Source organism: Microtus oregoni, unplaced genomic scaffold (assembly GCF_018167655.1).
Source record: "Microtus oregoni isolate MIOR12 unplaced genomic scaffold, Mior012 000015F_ref0000493, whole genome shotgun sequence".
Taxonomy (NCBI): domain Eukaryota; kingdom Metazoa; phylum Chordata; class Mammalia; order Rodentia; family Cricetidae; genus Microtus; species Microtus oregoni.
Genome location: NW_024543074.1, coordinates 39,172,227 through 39,188,512, shown reverse-complemented (window position 1 = coordinate 39,188,512; position 16,286 = coordinate 39,172,227). Strand labels below are relative to the sequence as shown.

Sequence of the window (16,286 nt, the reverse complement as noted above, 5' to 3'; positions counted from 1 at the left end):
CACAGGTCACACAAACCTGATAGATAACATACTGCTACCATTCTTGTTACACCCAGCCTCCCCAGACCTGTGGCCTTGATCTGCAACAAATGCATGGGCACAGAAACAACCCAGCATCTTAGGAAACCGCATCTTCCAAGATCTGGCAGAAGAGGCCACAGGTAGCACTGCATCCCTCCTAGCAAGATAGGTTTGGTTCAAGTTTGGATTCACTTCTCATGTTCAGGAAGAAGGAACCTCAAGGCTGTTCCCTGCAGGGCTGACTTCTGGCCACCCGAGTCTCTGCTCACTGGAGCAATGAGCTCAGAGCCTTGGACCCAAGTCTGATAGGGTAGCAGGTCAGCTCTGTCTAGTCCTTCGGGATACCCACCTTGGACTAGCAGCCGGGCCGATGAATAGGCAGCACCTACAGCATTGCTGATGTAGGCTGCATACTGGCCGCTGTCCTCCAGGGTGACCGAGACAATCTCCAGGGTATGCAGGGTCTTTTTGTCAGTCATGCGGATGTGGGCAGATGTGGTCAGAGGCTGACCATCTTTGAACCAGTACAGTTTGGGGGCGGGGTAGCCTGGGGATGCAAAGGCAGGTGGTTGTGATGACAGGAGACCCTGAGCAGAGGTCCCTCAGAGGCCAAAGGGTGCTGGCCTCCTTATGCAGAAAGGACACACACATGACCAGCCATGCTGGCTGGGGTCCTCTCCCAACTGTGGCCGGTAAGACTTGGTCTCTGTTAAGTGAGGTAGTGCCACTTCCTCCTCACCTTTCACCTTGAGCTGGAATTTGGCCAAGCGTGTGCCAGGGGCCACCTGGAGGTCTTTCAGCTCCTCCAACACCTGGGGAAGCTGCCCCTCATCTGACTCGGTCCCCTCTTGCTCCCGGCTGTCAGGAAGGACAAACAAGGGAGCGCCCATAAAGCAACAAGTCAGAAGGTTCAAGGCAGGAGGGTCCGGGGAGTGATGTCAGACACAGAGAGAACCTGAAGCTTCCTGAACTGCGCGACAGAGGAAGCAGAGCCACCAGGGCCTGGTGGAAGTCCCCAAGATTTGACTTGTCAATCCAAGGACCCTAACCCCCTGCCCCAGGCAGCAGCACATGGCTGCCTCCTCAGAGATCCTGAGACCCCACCTGGACAGGTATCCCTGGGCGCTGAAGTATGATGAGGTCTCAGTAGCGTCTGCTGCAGTATCATAGTCTGTGCTGGTCACTGGGAAAGAAAGCATGACTCAGGGACAGGCCTAAAACACAGTGCACCAGAGCTGCCTTGGCTGTGTGAGGCTCTGACCGAGCAACCCTGCAGGGAGCTACCGTACTCAGCTTGGAGAAGGGCAACAGCTGCGCGTACCCTCCCGTGACTGGGCCAACACTTCCAGGCTCTAACTAACTGCAGGCTTCTTTGACCCAACAAACTATAGGCATCACACAATTTGCCATCTCCATGAGTTACAACAGCACAGGCAGGATCTCCAGTTCCATCTTATAATACCATGAGGGGTTAAAGAAATACTGGCTTCAAAACCAACAAGCCATGGACTTTCCAGGCAGGATATAGGAAGAGAGACTAGATTTTTCTGCAGTTATGCTGTTACACATCCAGTGTTTGTGTCCCACAAATATGCATGTTAAAACATTAATGTTGGCCAGACGGCTCAGCAGGTAAAGATGCTTGCACGGAGCCTAACAACCTGAGTTCAATCCTTGGAACCCACATGGTGGGAGGAGAGAACCAGCTCTCATTTGTCCTCTGAATGCATACAGGTGTCATGGCACACACGCAGACACACATATATGCACACGCACGCGCACACACATACGCACATACAATGTAAAAAAGAACCAGAGTGGTATCGGTATTAGGAGGCAGAGTCTTTGGGGGGTGGTCAGACCGCACCCAGGCCACCTGGAAGACACTCAGCTCAGTCCGGCACTCACGCTCTACACGAAGCTCAGCCTTGGTGGAGGAGACTCCCACGCTGTTCTCTGCCAGGCAGCGGTAGACACCCATGTCTGCTGGTACCACAGCCATGATGATGAGCTGGTGACCACCCTGTTGGTCCTCGTTGATCATGTAATGGTCGTCCTCCTCCAGCAGCTTCCCGTCCTTGAACCAACGCACGCTGGGCACAGGCTGGCCTGTTACCACGCAGTCAAAGCTTACGGGGTATCCATCCTGCACTTCTTGGTTCTGCAGCTCGGTCAGGAACACTGGGGCTAGCACAGGCAGGTAGAGGGTACAGAGAGTTAACCCTGGAATGCCCATGCATGCAGATGCCACACCCATGCAGGCGGGTGGTGTGTGACATAGCAGGGTTTCCTAGAAGAGGTTCCCTAAACTCCACAGCTAGACACCCTGAGCTTCTCTCTCCATCCTTCTCTTAGAAGTTTCTTTTGGTTCCCAGTGAGGCAGAGGAGTGCAGACAGAAAGAATTCACAGGCTTGAAGTTTAAACCTCAGGTACCCCAAACTAGGGAGAAGTCTCGAGACACAGCACTGAGGGTCATTCATTATAACCTCCTGGTGGCCTGGGAGAGACTCGAGTGCACAGTGAGGTTGTCTTACTTCCAGCAGTTGACACAGAATCTACCATACGGAATGGACCTCAACACACACTGCTAGTGAAAGATAAAACTGAGGTTCACAATCAACTGTCTAACCTCGAAGTTGGGGCTTTGCTATGTTCCCCATAGGCTGGGGGACAACCAATCAGAGCTCCCTTCTGGTTCTGCCTCATTCAGCCCCCATCCTCTTCTCCCTCTACCCTATCTCAGGCCAACCCCCACCCCCACCCCAGGCCACTGTAGCCCACGGCTCACCAGCATCTGAAGTCTGCAGGCCAGGTGTCTTGGCTAGCGGCACCGCAGGGGTGACATTGGGCGCCACCTTCCCAATGCGCATCTCCACTCCCCGGGGTCCCTGCTCTCCCAGGCTGATCTCCACCTGGATGCCCATGGTGGCAAACATGTCTTGGAAGCAGGTGACTGCCCGGCGGGCCTCTTCAAGTGCCTCAAAACGAATGCACACAAAGTTTTCGTCCTCTCGGTATGTCTGCCAGTCTGCGGGCTCCTCTGACTCGGCGGGGCCTTCATCAGCGCTGACGAAGAGTTCCTCCTCTGAAAGCTCAGCTGGGCTCTTGGTGCGGAAGAGCCGGTGCAGGCGCCGTGCTGCCCGCCGGAAGGCGTCATCCAGCTCGCCTCCTGAGGAGCTCTCGGCCTCACTCTCTGTCCCACTGACCACCACGCAGGCACTGTGGCTCACGCGGCCAAACTTGGTGCTCACTTGACAGGTGTACCGGCCAGTGTCGGTGGGGCCCAGGCCAGTGACCAGCAGAGAGCAGGTGCCATCCTTGAGCTGGTCTATGTGGTAGTGCCGCCCGTCCGTCAACTCTATGCCGTCCTTCAGCCAGCAGGCCCGCAAATCAGCCTTGCTGGCCACCACACACTCCAGGCGCAGCACGTCCCCAGTCTGTGCCTCTGTGTCCCCAAATGTCCGGGAGAACACAGGCCCTTCCTGCTGCTTCATCTCCTTCCGTACTTTGTAGCCCTTAAAGGCAGCCTGGATCTTCACAGCTGCCTTGTCCAGCGATGGATCCTTCAAGTCGGCTGCACTCAAGTCTCCAGGCAGTGAGCCCATGGGCACTCCTTGCTCCTGCTGCTTTTGTGGCTTCATGGAGGTGGCGACCTGGGCCCCATGCTGTGGACACAGAATGTGAGGTCAGAGCAAGGCTGGGAAATGAAGACCAATAACATTCCAGGCCCAGTACCCTCCGGCACTCCATCTGCCTCCAGCGGAGTGGCTGCCCAGGCGCTGGCTGAACCCCTGCTTCGTCTGCTCCCCAAAGCAAATGCTCATCCTAGAAATCCCAGTATGCAGTGACCCAGATGGGGACCAAAAGCACCGTTGGGAACACCAGAAAGGCCAGGCCCATCTCTTCAGGAAAAAGCTGTAACTGTTGTGTGGGTATGAGGTTGAGCGGGTAGTGGGAGGATGAACGGATGGAAGGACAGTTGGGTGGATGGGTGGAGACGTAAGTCAGGAGAAAAGTAAGTGACCAGGTGAGCAAATACAGGAGTAACAAGCAAATGAACTATGAATGGGGGATGGAGAATGAATGGATGAGCAAGGGGAAGAACAAGTGATGCTGGAGAGTGGACCACGGAGAGATGACTGGGTAAACAGATGGGAACATGAACGGAGAAGCCGAAAAAAAGTCCAGGAGGTATGGAGAGTAGATGCATGGACAGGTGGGTGGGGACAGGCCAAACGGTTCAACAGGTGCAGGAGTGACAGGTGAGTGGACAAATAGGCAGACGGATAGACATATGTATAGGGCAATGGTTGGATGGGTGGAGAGACTGATACACAAATGGAATAATGGTGAGTAGAGAATGAATGGATGGACAGATGGACAGATGCAAGGATGGGGGAGAGTGAATGACAGGTCATTTGATGGATGTTAGGATGGTAAGACTACTATGCATGTACGGGTAGATGGTATTGAGATGGATGAACAGATGGATACGTTATGGGATTAAGGCACAGAAAAGGATGGTCAATTTCTGAGACCTCCCTCAGCCGTCTCTTGCATGCCAACTAGGAGGCTCACCTTGCTGGCCAGGGGTGAGATCCCAGGACCCCCAGCCTTCTTGAGGTAGGTAACTAGGGAAGGGGTGCCAGCCCGGGACTCATCGTCAGAGCTGGTGTGTGAGAGATCAGCCTCTCCTGTGCGCACCAGCTCGTCAGCTGTGGAGTAGCCCTCAGAGAGATCAGGGGCTGTCTCTTCCGCCTCCTGCCGCGGATGCTGCACTCGGCCGTCGTCCTCGGGCAGTTCGCTGATAGAGTCCAGTGTGGGCTCCCGACTCATGCGGCGCTTCCGGGCAAGGGCCTCCCAAAGCAGATGCAGGTCACCCTCCTGGGCTGCCTCGGGAGGCAGGCTGGGCTGTGTGGGGACCTCATCCCCAGAGGTCGTGACCACTGAGGAGGGCAACAGGGCAGTCAGTGGGTGAAGTCAGACAGAGCTGCAGCCCCACACCTGCCTTTGCTGCTGGGTCGGGTACGGCCTGGATGTGGTCTTCTGGACCTCTGCTCCCCCGATTGCACCAGGAACCTTATCTGTTCTGAGATGCTCCAAGGCTCAGCTCCTCACCCTTACTCTCACTCCCCTTCAGTCTGGCCCCTGCCAAGGGCACACAGTCACTCAACCAGGACAGGGAATCGCTCAGCAAAATAAAATTAGATGTATTTCCACCTGTTCGGCACTGCTGCTGGTACAGATGCCCAGGCTCGCAGGGACATTAGCACCGCACAGAGAGGATATGCTCACAATGGGGCAGGCTCAGCACGTGAGGGGAGGAGACCCCAGTACAGCATGTGGCTCAGAAGACAGTGCATGGGCTCTGGGAAGGAGGGCTGATAAGGGATAGACTCAGCACCAATTGAAGGACTAGGAGCATGGAACAGGGGACAGGAGACTCAGTGTGGGTAGGACCTCAGGCACAGGGAAGCAGGAGAGGGTCAAAGTGCCTGGTGCAGAGGGAGCCTCCCGAGGATGATGCTCAGAGCCGGGGTGGGTCAGGGTGCAGACAGAATGGGTGTGTGGGAGTGTCTTGGAAGGCAGAGAAGACTGAGAAAAGACTATAAGGAGCTTCAGAAGAGGTCTCAGAACTCCTGTGGGCAGGAGTCCCAGGACTTAAGAAATCCACCACCAGTCTTACTCGGGGACAGGAGGCTGGCCTACAGCACAGTTCAATCACATGAGACCTGCCTTGCCTGGCCAAGCCTTGGTTTCTCTTCACATCTCACGGAGTCTTGGGAAGGATTCAGCTTTGGGTCCAGAGCACATCAAGAAGAAAACTCAAATCAACTCTTCCCCACTCCCACGGCATCCAACCCCAGAGCTCAGACTCACCATTAAAAGTGGCTGTCCCTGAGGAGGGCGGGCCCCGGGTGGGACAACAGCGGTACTCTCCTTGGTCTTCTGTCCTAAACCCCTTGATCACTAGCATCTGCCGCCGTCCCTGAGAGAGGACCTCAAAGTGTCCGCTGGGCTGGATGCGCTCTGTTCCCTTGTGCCAGACGACCTCACCAGCCTCAGCCGCAACTTCCAACTCCAGACACACGTCCTCACCAACCACTGCCTGACGTGTCTCTGGGGCTGAGGCTGGGGTTGGGGTTGGGGCTGAGGTTGGGGTTGGGGCTGGAGTTGGAGCTGGGACTTGGGCTGAGGTTGAGGCTGGAGTTGGGGCTGGGACTGGTTCCGCTGGCTCTGCTGGAAAAAAGAAAAAGTGTTCACAGAAGATAAGCCACATAAGCCACGATGGATTCCAGGGTCACCAGCCAACCCTAAAGAGCTCCCTCCCTCCAGCTTGTGCAGCTGGGAACTTCCGTGGACTGAGAGCAGTAACTCACCTAGCTTGACCATCTGAGGCAAATGTACAGGTTCCCCAGCACCTGCAGGACCTACAGCTGCCACTCGGAAGCGGTAGGTCTCGCCGGGGACCAGGCCGTCCACCACACACTCTGGCTCAGGCACTAGCTCGTGGCACAGCTTCCACTGGCCTGTGGATGCCTCCTTCATCTCCACACGATAACCACACAGACCACCGCCACCATCGCTCATGGGAGCCACCCAGGACAGGGTCACAGAATGGCCACTACGGCCCACCACCTCAGCATCTTCAGGGGGGTCAGGGAGAGCTGCGTGGAAGAGAGCAGGTTAGCACACACACTGGAACCTGAAGTCCTTCCGGAAGTCACTGAGGTCTAATACTAAACATGGTATATACTTCGGGGTAGACTCCCTTATGAGTCCTGTAGGACCCTGAATGCAGTGGTCCAGACCGCTTTGGGGAGCAAGGGAAGCTGATGAAGCCTTGATGGGGTTGTGTTTATGCATCTCGGTACCCACCACAAAGGGCAGGCACTGGGACTGGAGGATCTCACTTCTCTTGAATCTTCCCCCAAGAGCTGGGGTTAGATATACACGAGGCAAAGAGGAGAGTACACTCTCAAGGGGCCTCAGAGGGTGTTCCTGGACCTGCAGCAGGAGCTACTGCAGCCACTATCCTCAGGCTCGTAGGGTCTAATGGAACTACACAGAAGCCAGCTCTGAATGGTTGCCCATCTGAGTCGGGGGGGAGGGATCAGGTGTGCCCCAGACCCAAACTGGAGGGGAGGAACCTCTGCCACCCACTCACCCAACACAGAGAGGCGTGCAGAGGCCACGGCATCACGTGCTGCAAATGTGACCTCTCCTGCGTGTTGGGGTTGGGCGTTGCTCAGCATCAGGGAATGATGGCTGCCATCTGCGGTGACCGTCCAGTCGGTGTCGTCCGGTTGGACAGCAGCCCCGTTGATGTACCACGTGGCCTCGCCCACAGGCACCGCCTCACTGAGCGTGCACGTGAAGGAGGCCTGCATGCCAGCTCTCACAGATGCATCCTGTGGGGGCTCCAGGACCTCCAAGCGCCAGCCTGTGGGGAGCAGGATGGATGAGCATTGGCAGGAGGGGTGACCCGGAAGGGAAATGCAAAGCCTCTGGCTTCTCCTCAAGTTGGAGGTGTCTCAGACTGATCCACCAGATTCTCCTGGCCCAGGAAGGCCTCGTGTTGGGGAATCTGGGAAGCCAAGAGCCCTCACCTGCAGACCCAGTCCCATTGCTCTGGCAGCCACCAGGGCCCTGCAGATTTCAGGGAGGGCTGGTAGGAGGGTGTCTCCTATTTCCTACGCCACTCCCCAGCCCAGTGCCCCTAAGTCCCTGCAGACCAAGGAGGTCCAGTCCATGGGAAGAGCCTGGAGAGCTGACACCTGACTCCCCAAGGCAGGTAGAGCCTTTCATGTTTCTCAATGGAGTCGCCACTCCTGAGGAGCAGCAATAGAATCTCAACCTGGAAATGACTCTCCCACCTGTGGCTCCCATCCCAGACCCCAGTCTTTCCATCCTACTGAGTTCCACTGAGATAGCAGCCCCATGGAAGGAACTCAGATCCAACATCCTTCCTGTCCTGCATGGGCTTCGATGGCGAGATCTCAGAGAATGAATACCACCTTTTAAGACGTCCCCTTCACTACCACCTCTGCCTGCAGCTCAGCCTCCTGGGGAAGAGCCCTCCCAACCACGCCCTCCCTCAGCACCTCTCACGGTGAGGAATGCAGAAGTGACCACGTCCCCCGCCAGGAAAGTCACTCGGCAGCTGTCCTGTGGCTTCAGGTTTTTGAGCAACAGCAGGTGCCGCAGGCCATTCTCAAAGTAGACCACCTCCATGTTTTCTGAGGTGTGCACAGGCTCATCATCTAACAGCCAGGTGTGGGCGGCCACCTCGGGCTGGGACAGCTGGCACTCAAACAGGGCTTCGCCGCCCTCCAGCACATCCACGTTCTCCAGGCCACGCACCACTGTGTTCTTGGCTGCGAAGAAAGCAGGGCTCAGGGTTTTTTTGGACCTCCAATAATTTTTCACTACTGTCTCTTGCAAGAGCCCTCCAAAACTATAGCAGGCTAAAGGGAACAGGACCGACCCCAGCAGCCACTGTAAAGGGTGGCACTCAGGGTCCACTGGAGAAGGTGTGGTTTCCCAGCCCCACCCACCCCATCACCCTCTCCAGAGCCTTCACATCAGCAGGGGCATCCTGTGTCTCAGATGAGAAACTCCATAGGTATTCACAGACCAGAAGCTCACAAGCCCAGACTCAAGCCCACTGGAGATACAGATCTGTGTCCTTTCCCACAATGGTGCCTAAAGCCTCAAGGTGTGGGCTACACCCTTTCCTCAGGACCTCCACCCAACCCTGCTAGACTTGTCCTGGTGCCTGGGATGCTATCTTCAAATCGGTGTCAACTGGAGACCTCCCAAGTCCATACCCCCCTTATCCCTTCTTTCCAGTTATATTAGTCACTGTTTCTCATAGAAGCCACAAGCCGAGACTGTGTCCTAACCTAGCTATTATACCTCTGCGATGCACCCACATGGGTGTTCTCACTATATAGGTCACCTGCGTTGCAAGGCTAGCGGCCACTGCCTGCCTCTCTACCGTGATCATGCTAAGGCCTGCCTGCCAGGTGGCCTCACCTTGCACTTGGAGCAGTGCCACAACTCGAGTGCCTGCGGCCTCACAAGAATAGATGCCGCTGTCACAGGGCAGGGCTGGCCTGAGGGTCAGCCTGGCTACGGTCCAGTCCTGCTCTATGATGACACGGTTCCCATCTGCGCACACCTCCCGCTCGTTCATCTTCCACGTGGCCTGCACTGGCCGCGAGTACTGGCAGAGGAGCTCAGCCGAGCCACCCTCCTCCACCACCAGGTCCTGCATGGCACTCACCACCTCCACTGTGGGATCTGTCGGCCAACATCCCAGACAAGTATCAGCCCCTGGGACAGTGCCACCATGGCCCACCCACCTTCTGCTGTCCATGTTAGTTGCTTCAGCGGCTGCAAGCATGGAGCTGTGGTGGGCAATGGCTTAGCAATAGGTGCCTGGCATGTGGCCAGGAAGGGGACCCATCATAGCTGCCCTACACACCAGACATGCCTCATTGCACCCTGGCAGATGACAACGCCAAGGCAGAGGACAATGTCCGTCTTAGGCTGGGACCCTCTAGCTCAGAGTGAACACCAGGTCCCATCTTAAACACACCCCAGATCCTGCAAGTCTGCAGCTGCAGACCATCTTGTCCCTCTCCAAGGGTGTGGGGATGCTTGCTGACACCCTTGGGGTTCCATCCCATCCCCACCTGCTGAGATCCTACACAACCAATAACGGTCCATCCTGGGTCTGATTCTATGAGGCCTTACAGGAGGCCTTAGGCAAAGACAATGGGTGGAGGATTAGAAAGGAGCCCTTTGGAGCCCCTGACAACCTGCTGCCCTCCCTATCCAGCTAGCACTTCCCCAGAAGAGTGTGCACAGGAAGAGAAGCAGTTGTACACAGGAGCAAACCAGAACTGGAAGCAGTGGCTTCTCCATCAGGAGCCCAGGAAACCCCTCCCCCCTTCAAGAAGCTGGCCTGTGGCTGGGATATCTACCCAGTCGGGCAGTAAACAAGGGCCAGTGTGTGTAGGTCCCACACGGCAAATGTGCAGGAGGCCGGTCTCCAAACAAAACACTTCCCAGAGATTTACCCTCCCACTCAGGTGAGTGGAAGCCCATCCTCTGCCCTGGGTCCATGATAGGCAGAGAGTAAATACCTCAACCATGGCCCTTGGGGTCAGTACCTGACAGTACCTGACACTGTTCAATTCCCCAGGACCCTGCAGGAAGCATGCGGGGACAGCAAGGGCAGAAGCGCCAGCGTGGGGAGGTCCCCTTTGGCCAATACCTTTGACCAATAACTTGGCTGTGGAGACCAGGGGCCCTGTGCGGAAGGTGATGGTGCCTGAGTCGGCCACCCCCAGGCCCGAGAGCATGAGGGAGTGAACAGTCCCCTCTTGCACAGTGATGGCACTCTCAGGGCTGTTCTGAAGCAGGGTGCCATCCAGCCACCAGCGGGCCTCCGGCCCACCTGCACGAGATACCTCACAGGAGAACGTAGCCACCTCCCCCGCGAAGACATCCACATTCTGCAAGCCACGTACCAGGCACAGGGCTGCCTCTGTGCAAGAGGGCGAGAAGGAAGTCTGGGCTGGGGCTCCCTTGGGTGTGTGGGAATGGGGCCACACTCGGGGGCACTGATGTGGGAATGTGATCCAATAGCCAAATCGGTCTTTGTCCTGGTTCCTAGCACAGAATTTCCTGAGTGTCACAAGTGCTCTTACACACAGCCAACACCTTCTGATCACATCAGAGGCTATGCTAATGAGGTGCCAGCTCCAGGAAGGGGGGACCTGGTCACCAGGAAGACCAAGTGACAAGAGGGTTCAAATGTCCAGCCCAACCCACCAGCCTCGGGATAGCAGTAAGGCTGGGGATAAATGTAAACAAATCAGATTGACTTCGAGGTCTTGGGTACCAAAGGAGTGGAGAATGACATAGAAGCGGGGAGGGGTACCTGTCAACTTCCCCCCTCGCTTTGTTAGTCTTTGTCTGTTGCTGGGTTGTGTCCTGTGTGACAACCAGTGACAGCAACTGTTTCATGACTTTCAGCTGTCCAAGCAAACTGGTCAAACCCAGGTAGGCAGTGCGAGCCCCCCACTCACACCAGCTTAGTTAGCAAGGGTTAGGTTTGCAACTGACTTTGTTGAGGGGGGCACTCTTTTGGGGCTGAGTCTATAACCAATGAATCTGTTCTAACTTGGGTAACACCAGAATTGAAATGAGCTATACTGCATCCAGTTGGTGTCTGTTGGAGGATTGCTTGGTGTGGGGGGAACCCACTGTTCTAGTCAGGTGTCCTGTGTTGTGCAGAATGTAGAGGGGATTAGCAGTAAGAATACTGTTCCCCACAACTGGGGTCCCAAGTTGTAGAACAATCTTGAGATTGACTGACATGAGCCACGTGGCATCTCCTGGGATCAGGCACTACCCAGACCAGAATAGCTTGGACCAAAGGTCCAGAAACCCACCCTAGACAGTTGGCACACCCTAATCAAAGAGAGAAGCACAGAGGCCATCCACACCAGCACATGAAAAGCGTGTGAGCCACTGAACATCCCACGCACATTCGGAGCACTCCTGGCTTCACCCCCAGGAGGCCAATGGCACCTATCTGGCATCTTTTTCAGAAAGAGCAATGGATGAACTCCACATTTGGGGCTCTTCTTGACAACAGGTGCCTCCTCTAATCTAATATGTGCAAGAAGGATGCACCCCAGGACCTGTTGGTCCAAGAGTGTGGGGCTCAGTCCACTCCTCAGGGTATAGAAGCAGACGGGGGCAGTCTGTCTAGATGTCCTCCGAGATCCTGCCACCCATGGCCTTAATGGCTGGGTACACTGCTCCTCCACCTCAAGGCAAGCCCTGGGTTCAGGAGCCTCATAGATGTAGATGTGCTCCGACCTAGTTCCCTGCGGCCCATCTACCTTTTGAGGGAACCACAGCAGGTAGAAAGCCCAAGCACTCCAGGGCAGGAATGGTCTCTTAGCTGACTTTCCAACGGCCCGGGTCAGACAGGAAAAGACCAGTGGTCTCTTCCACACTTGCTACCTGGGACCAGGTAAGGAGGTTGGCACCCCCCCTCCCCATGCTTCTCCCTGAGCATTTACCAGATGCCTTCCTGGGGGCAACCGATAAAGTCCAGATGTCTCTGTTGCATTTGCTTCTACACCACAGCATGAGGCTGAGAAGTCAGTCAGGAACCATTTGTAGAGACATCAGTACCCAGCAAGATGGGGTAGCCCTCAGGGTCACCCCAGAGGGTTCCTTTAGAAGTCTGTCCACACCATTCCCCATGGACGCTCCTCCTCTAGCACAAGCTCCCAAGCCTGTCCATAGCAAAGCTACCTGGACAACCATTCCTCCCAAGGCCACACAAAGTTGTACACAAGCAGTTCTCTCAGAATGGGAACAGCTAGCCTAGAGCAGGACAGAAACACAGCCTGCAGCTCCATGCTGTCCCCTAGTAAACACAGACCTTTGCTGCCCTGCCCCCTACTCATGACAACTATGAAATTCTTCATCAATCAACTTTCAAGTCATGCATTGGCAATTGGCAGTCTTTCTCAGCCCCACGGGCCATAGAATTGACCATGCCTGACCATCTCTGAAGTTCCAGAACATGGGATTCAGAACATGCTCTATCCTACACATCTAGCTCCCCTCAGGAGACCGAGGGCTCCATCGTGGCAAAGCTGTCCGTATAACCCTCCTGGAATCCTGGACACGAAGGGTGGATCAGAGGTGTTAGCCAATGGTGAACAGATGTCTGGGTGGCAAATAGGGGCTTGGATGGATGGATGGATGAATGGATGGATGGATGGATGAATGGATGGATGGATGGATGGATGGTAGGTGAAAGGCTGATTGGTTGGATGGTAAGCAGATAATAAATGCACAGATGGTAGGATGAGTAAATGGATAGCTAGATGGATAATAGGCAGACAGATGGACAAATCATGAGTAGCTCGATAAGTGGGTCAGTGTGATGTGGAAGATGAATGACAGATGAATGGAAGGTTGGTGAAGAATGGGCTTAGGTAGGTGACAAGTGGTGACCACAAACGGATGGATGTGTTGTGGATGGCAGATGGATAGAGGATAAGTCAGGAAGTGGGCAGATGATGGAGGGGCCAATGGCATCACATTGAGAACCAGGACAAGGCAGCATGGGAAGGTTGCTCAAAGCCAAGCTCTACAGGATGGCCTTATTCTGGAGACAAGGTCTACTCTAAACTGAAGATTCCTAAAGCCTTACCTGAACACATGTTTACCATGGCCAAATCCATACCTGTGTCATAGGTATGTGATTGTACCCTTCTGAGTAAGCAAATGTACATCAACATAGACATACATGCATGTGCAAGGACCTAAACCACAGAGTTGATCCTGTCTCCACTCAAGGCCCAAGCCTATGCTAGTCAGACACTCTAGCTTGTCCAGGAGGCAGAATCAATTCTGGTCTGAGATACCACTACAAAATTGACATCCCCAGTGCAAAATCCCAGCTAGAAGTCTGGGGCTCCTGATTCCCCTCCAATAGCTGCAGTGCTAGGAAACACAAGACATTCAAGGGCATGGGCTGGGTGTAGGATAGGGATGCCCACCTGTGACCTTCAGCTGGGCTTCTGAGGAGCATGAGCCCACTTGGAGAGTGATGGTTCCAGTATCCTCTAGGGTCACCTGAGGAGGCAGGAGGTAGATGCTTGCCCTTGCACCTCATGCTGATCAAAAGGGGCCAATCCATCTTCCCAGACCCCGTGATAGGGGCTTGTCACCTCCCCAGCCCACCGCCCTAGAAGAGGATCTTCCCTAATGAACTCTGAACCTTCTGAGGCAGAGGCAGGTCCCAGAACCCCACCTTATGCAGAGTGAGCAGGTGGAGCGTGCCCTGCTCTATGGTGATGTCGTTCATCTCGTTGGACTGCAAGGGAACCCCTCCCAAAGCCCAGCGGGCCTCCTGGCCCGAGGCCCTGGACAGCCGGCACTGGAAGTGGGCATCCTGACCCTCGCTGAGCTGCACATCTTTCAGGGGCTCCAGAACGGTCACCTCGGGGACTACACACAGGAAGCATGGGCATCAGCCTTGGTATCTAGAATGCGCCCTTGAATGGCAGAGCTCTCATATCCCAGAAATCCCATGTTACCTCACCCCAATACCTGAGAATGAACCCATGGGAGTACACTACCAACCCCCTTCTTCTACCTCTATCTATATAGATAACACAGCTTGGGCTCTGACCCACAGGGAATCTAGAGGTGACCTAGGGTTAGGACTGGCACAGTCTACAGAATGTGGGTAGGTTCTAAGCGCCAAGACAATCTGAGCTTCTGGGAGCTCACTGAAGCTGCCTACCAGCCGGATGCAGCTGTAGAATTACCAGCACAAGGTTCTCCTCACTACCAGAACCTCCCCTCCCCAACAAAGAGTATCTATCATCCCCCAAAATGATCTGAGCCTGAACAGTCTCATTCCAGTTGAGGGAAGGCCAGGTCCCCCGGAGCCAGATACCTCGGACTGTGAGCTGAGCAGAAGATGAATGGCTGCCCACGTGGAAGGAGACGGTGCCAGCATCCTCCGGTGTCACAGCCTTCAGTCGGAGCACGTGCGTACGGCCATCTCCAAGAACCGCCACCTCTGTCACTTCATTGCTCTGCAGTGGCAGACCTTGGAGATGCCACCGCACATCCGCAGATCCTGCCTGTGACACCTCACAAGTAAACTCCACATCCTCATCAGCCTGTGCCTCCATGTTAACCAGCCCCCGCACAATGGCCACCTCAGGCTCTGTAGGAGAGGGACACAGGAGAGAGAGGCTCTTGATCAGCCTGAGCCCAATCCTTGAAAGCCTTTCTTGACACTCCAGGGTTCTCCTGTCACCTGGTCTCACAGGCATGATAGCTGAGCTGGGGCCCTTGCTTCTCCACGGGCCGAGAGAGAAACTGGGCATACAATGGTGAGGGCTGTGTTTGGCCCTAATGCTGTCGCCAGCCCTGTTCTGGCTAGGTCACTGTGAAGCAAAACCTTCAGTAGGAATAAGTCAGGCACAGAGAACACCTCAAAGGCCAGCAATGCTGTTCTGCCTTCTGGGGAAGAGGAGTCAGGGCTGCCTTTGGGGACTGAGGTCTGTCCTGGCTGCCCTGGCCTTTCAGTTGGGGAATCAGACCTGGAAGTAGTGTAGGAATGACAGGGACAGAATTGTGATGCGATGGTCCTGGCCCCAATATAAGGTGCACCCAGGGGAGTCCCAAGGGGTGGGCATGACAGGAGGGATTCAAGTTCTCCTCCTGGAGTCTAACTACTCACCTTTGACTCTGAGAGAGGCCAGGGTTTTCTGGCCACCCACCACACAGGCATACTCTCCCGTGTCCTTAGTCTCCAGCTCGTGGATCAGCAGCTCGCACACAGCCCCCTGGCACCGCATCTCATACTTGGGGCTGGCATGCAGCTCCACACCCTCCTTGAGCCACTGCACTGGAGACCCAGGCTCAGTCTCGCTCAGCTGACAACACAGCCGGGCCACGCCCCCTGCTTCCTGCTGTGTACTCTGCAGGCCAGCCTTGAACTTGGGCTTGGGGGCTGAGGAGCATCAAAAAAAGACTTAAAATCGCAGGTCTCATCCCCTGACTCTGACTGAACAAGATCTCCTGCTCCTAAGAGTAGGAGGGGGCTGGGCACAGCTACAGGCAGCTCACCTCGGACTGAGAGCCTCGCGACGCTCTGCGCATGGCCTGCATCACAGATGTATTCGCCTGCATCCTCCTGCTCCACCTCACGGACCAGCAGTGTGGCAGTGGTGCCCTCCTGCACCATCTGATACTTGGCACAAGGGAAAAGCTGCAGGGAGCCCTTGCGCCACTCCACACTCACGGCCTCGCGGCTCAGCTCACACTGCAGGTGTGCACTGGTCCCCTCATCCACCTCCTGGGCCTGCAGCTCCCTGAGGAACCGCACAGGAGCAGCTGCAAGGTTGGGGGACAGCGTGAGAGCAGGTCCTGGAGTCGTGAAGGGAGTTCTGTCAGGGAACCACCCACAGTAGATCTGTGGTCAGGATCCACAGGACACCGCCAGGAGGAACTAACTAGGGACCGGCATACAGCAGTGAGTGGGGTTGCTGCGCCTGCCCAGGAAGCTACCAGGACGGGGAGAATGCCTGAAGAAATAACTCTGAGGGCTAGAGAGCAGGAACAGCTAAGGTCACAGAGACACGGCAGTGAAACTGTAGCAGGTGACAGAAAGAACTATGGGGCAGATATGGAGAGTGAC

At 55.5% G+C, this 16,286-nt stretch overlaps 1 protein-coding gene across 14 annotated transcripts in view; it reads right to left on the bottom strand.

Moving 5' to 3' along the window:
* Nucleotides 1-16,286, bottom strand: part of Obscn (obscurin, cytoskeletal calmodulin and titin-interacting RhoGEF) — a 126,554-nt gene that overhangs the window by 25,935 nt on the left and 84,333 nt on the right. For 11 of the 14 annotated variants that reach the window (XM_041663919.1, XM_041663923.1, XM_041663930.1 and 8 more), the window contains 16 exons: nucleotides 15,716-15,982; nucleotides 15,327-15,599; nucleotides 14,532-14,807; nucleotides 13,881-14,077; nucleotides 13,627-13,702; nucleotides 9,062-9,328; nucleotides 8,128-8,400; nucleotides 7,191-7,466; nucleotides 6,403-6,690; nucleotides 5,903-6,262; nucleotides 4,601-4,968; nucleotides 2,811-3,687; nucleotides 1,930-2,208; nucleotides 1,126-1,204; nucleotides 761-879; nucleotides 371-568 (listed from right to left, as the gene is read on the bottom strand). In XM_041663919.1, coding sequence (XP_041519853.1) covers nucleotides 371-568; nucleotides 761-879; nucleotides 1,126-1,204; nucleotides 1,930-2,208; nucleotides 2,811-3,687; nucleotides 4,601-4,968; nucleotides 5,903-6,262; nucleotides 6,403-6,690; nucleotides 7,191-7,466; nucleotides 8,128-8,400; nucleotides 9,062-9,328; nucleotides 13,627-13,702; nucleotides 13,881-14,077; nucleotides 14,532-14,807; nucleotides 15,327-15,599; nucleotides 15,716-15,982 — 4,473 coding nt within the window. The remainder of the gene's footprint in view (nucleotides 1-370; nucleotides 569-760; nucleotides 880-1,125; nucleotides 1,205-1,929; nucleotides 2,209-2,810; nucleotides 3,688-4,600; nucleotides 4,969-5,902; nucleotides 6,263-6,402; nucleotides 6,691-7,190; nucleotides 7,467-8,127; nucleotides 8,401-9,061; nucleotides 9,329-13,626; nucleotides 13,703-13,880; nucleotides 14,078-14,531; nucleotides 14,808-15,326; nucleotides 15,600-15,715; nucleotides 15,983-16,286) is intronic. The other 3 variants (XM_041663924.1, XM_041663933.1, XM_041663920.1) reach the window with 2 other exon arrangements.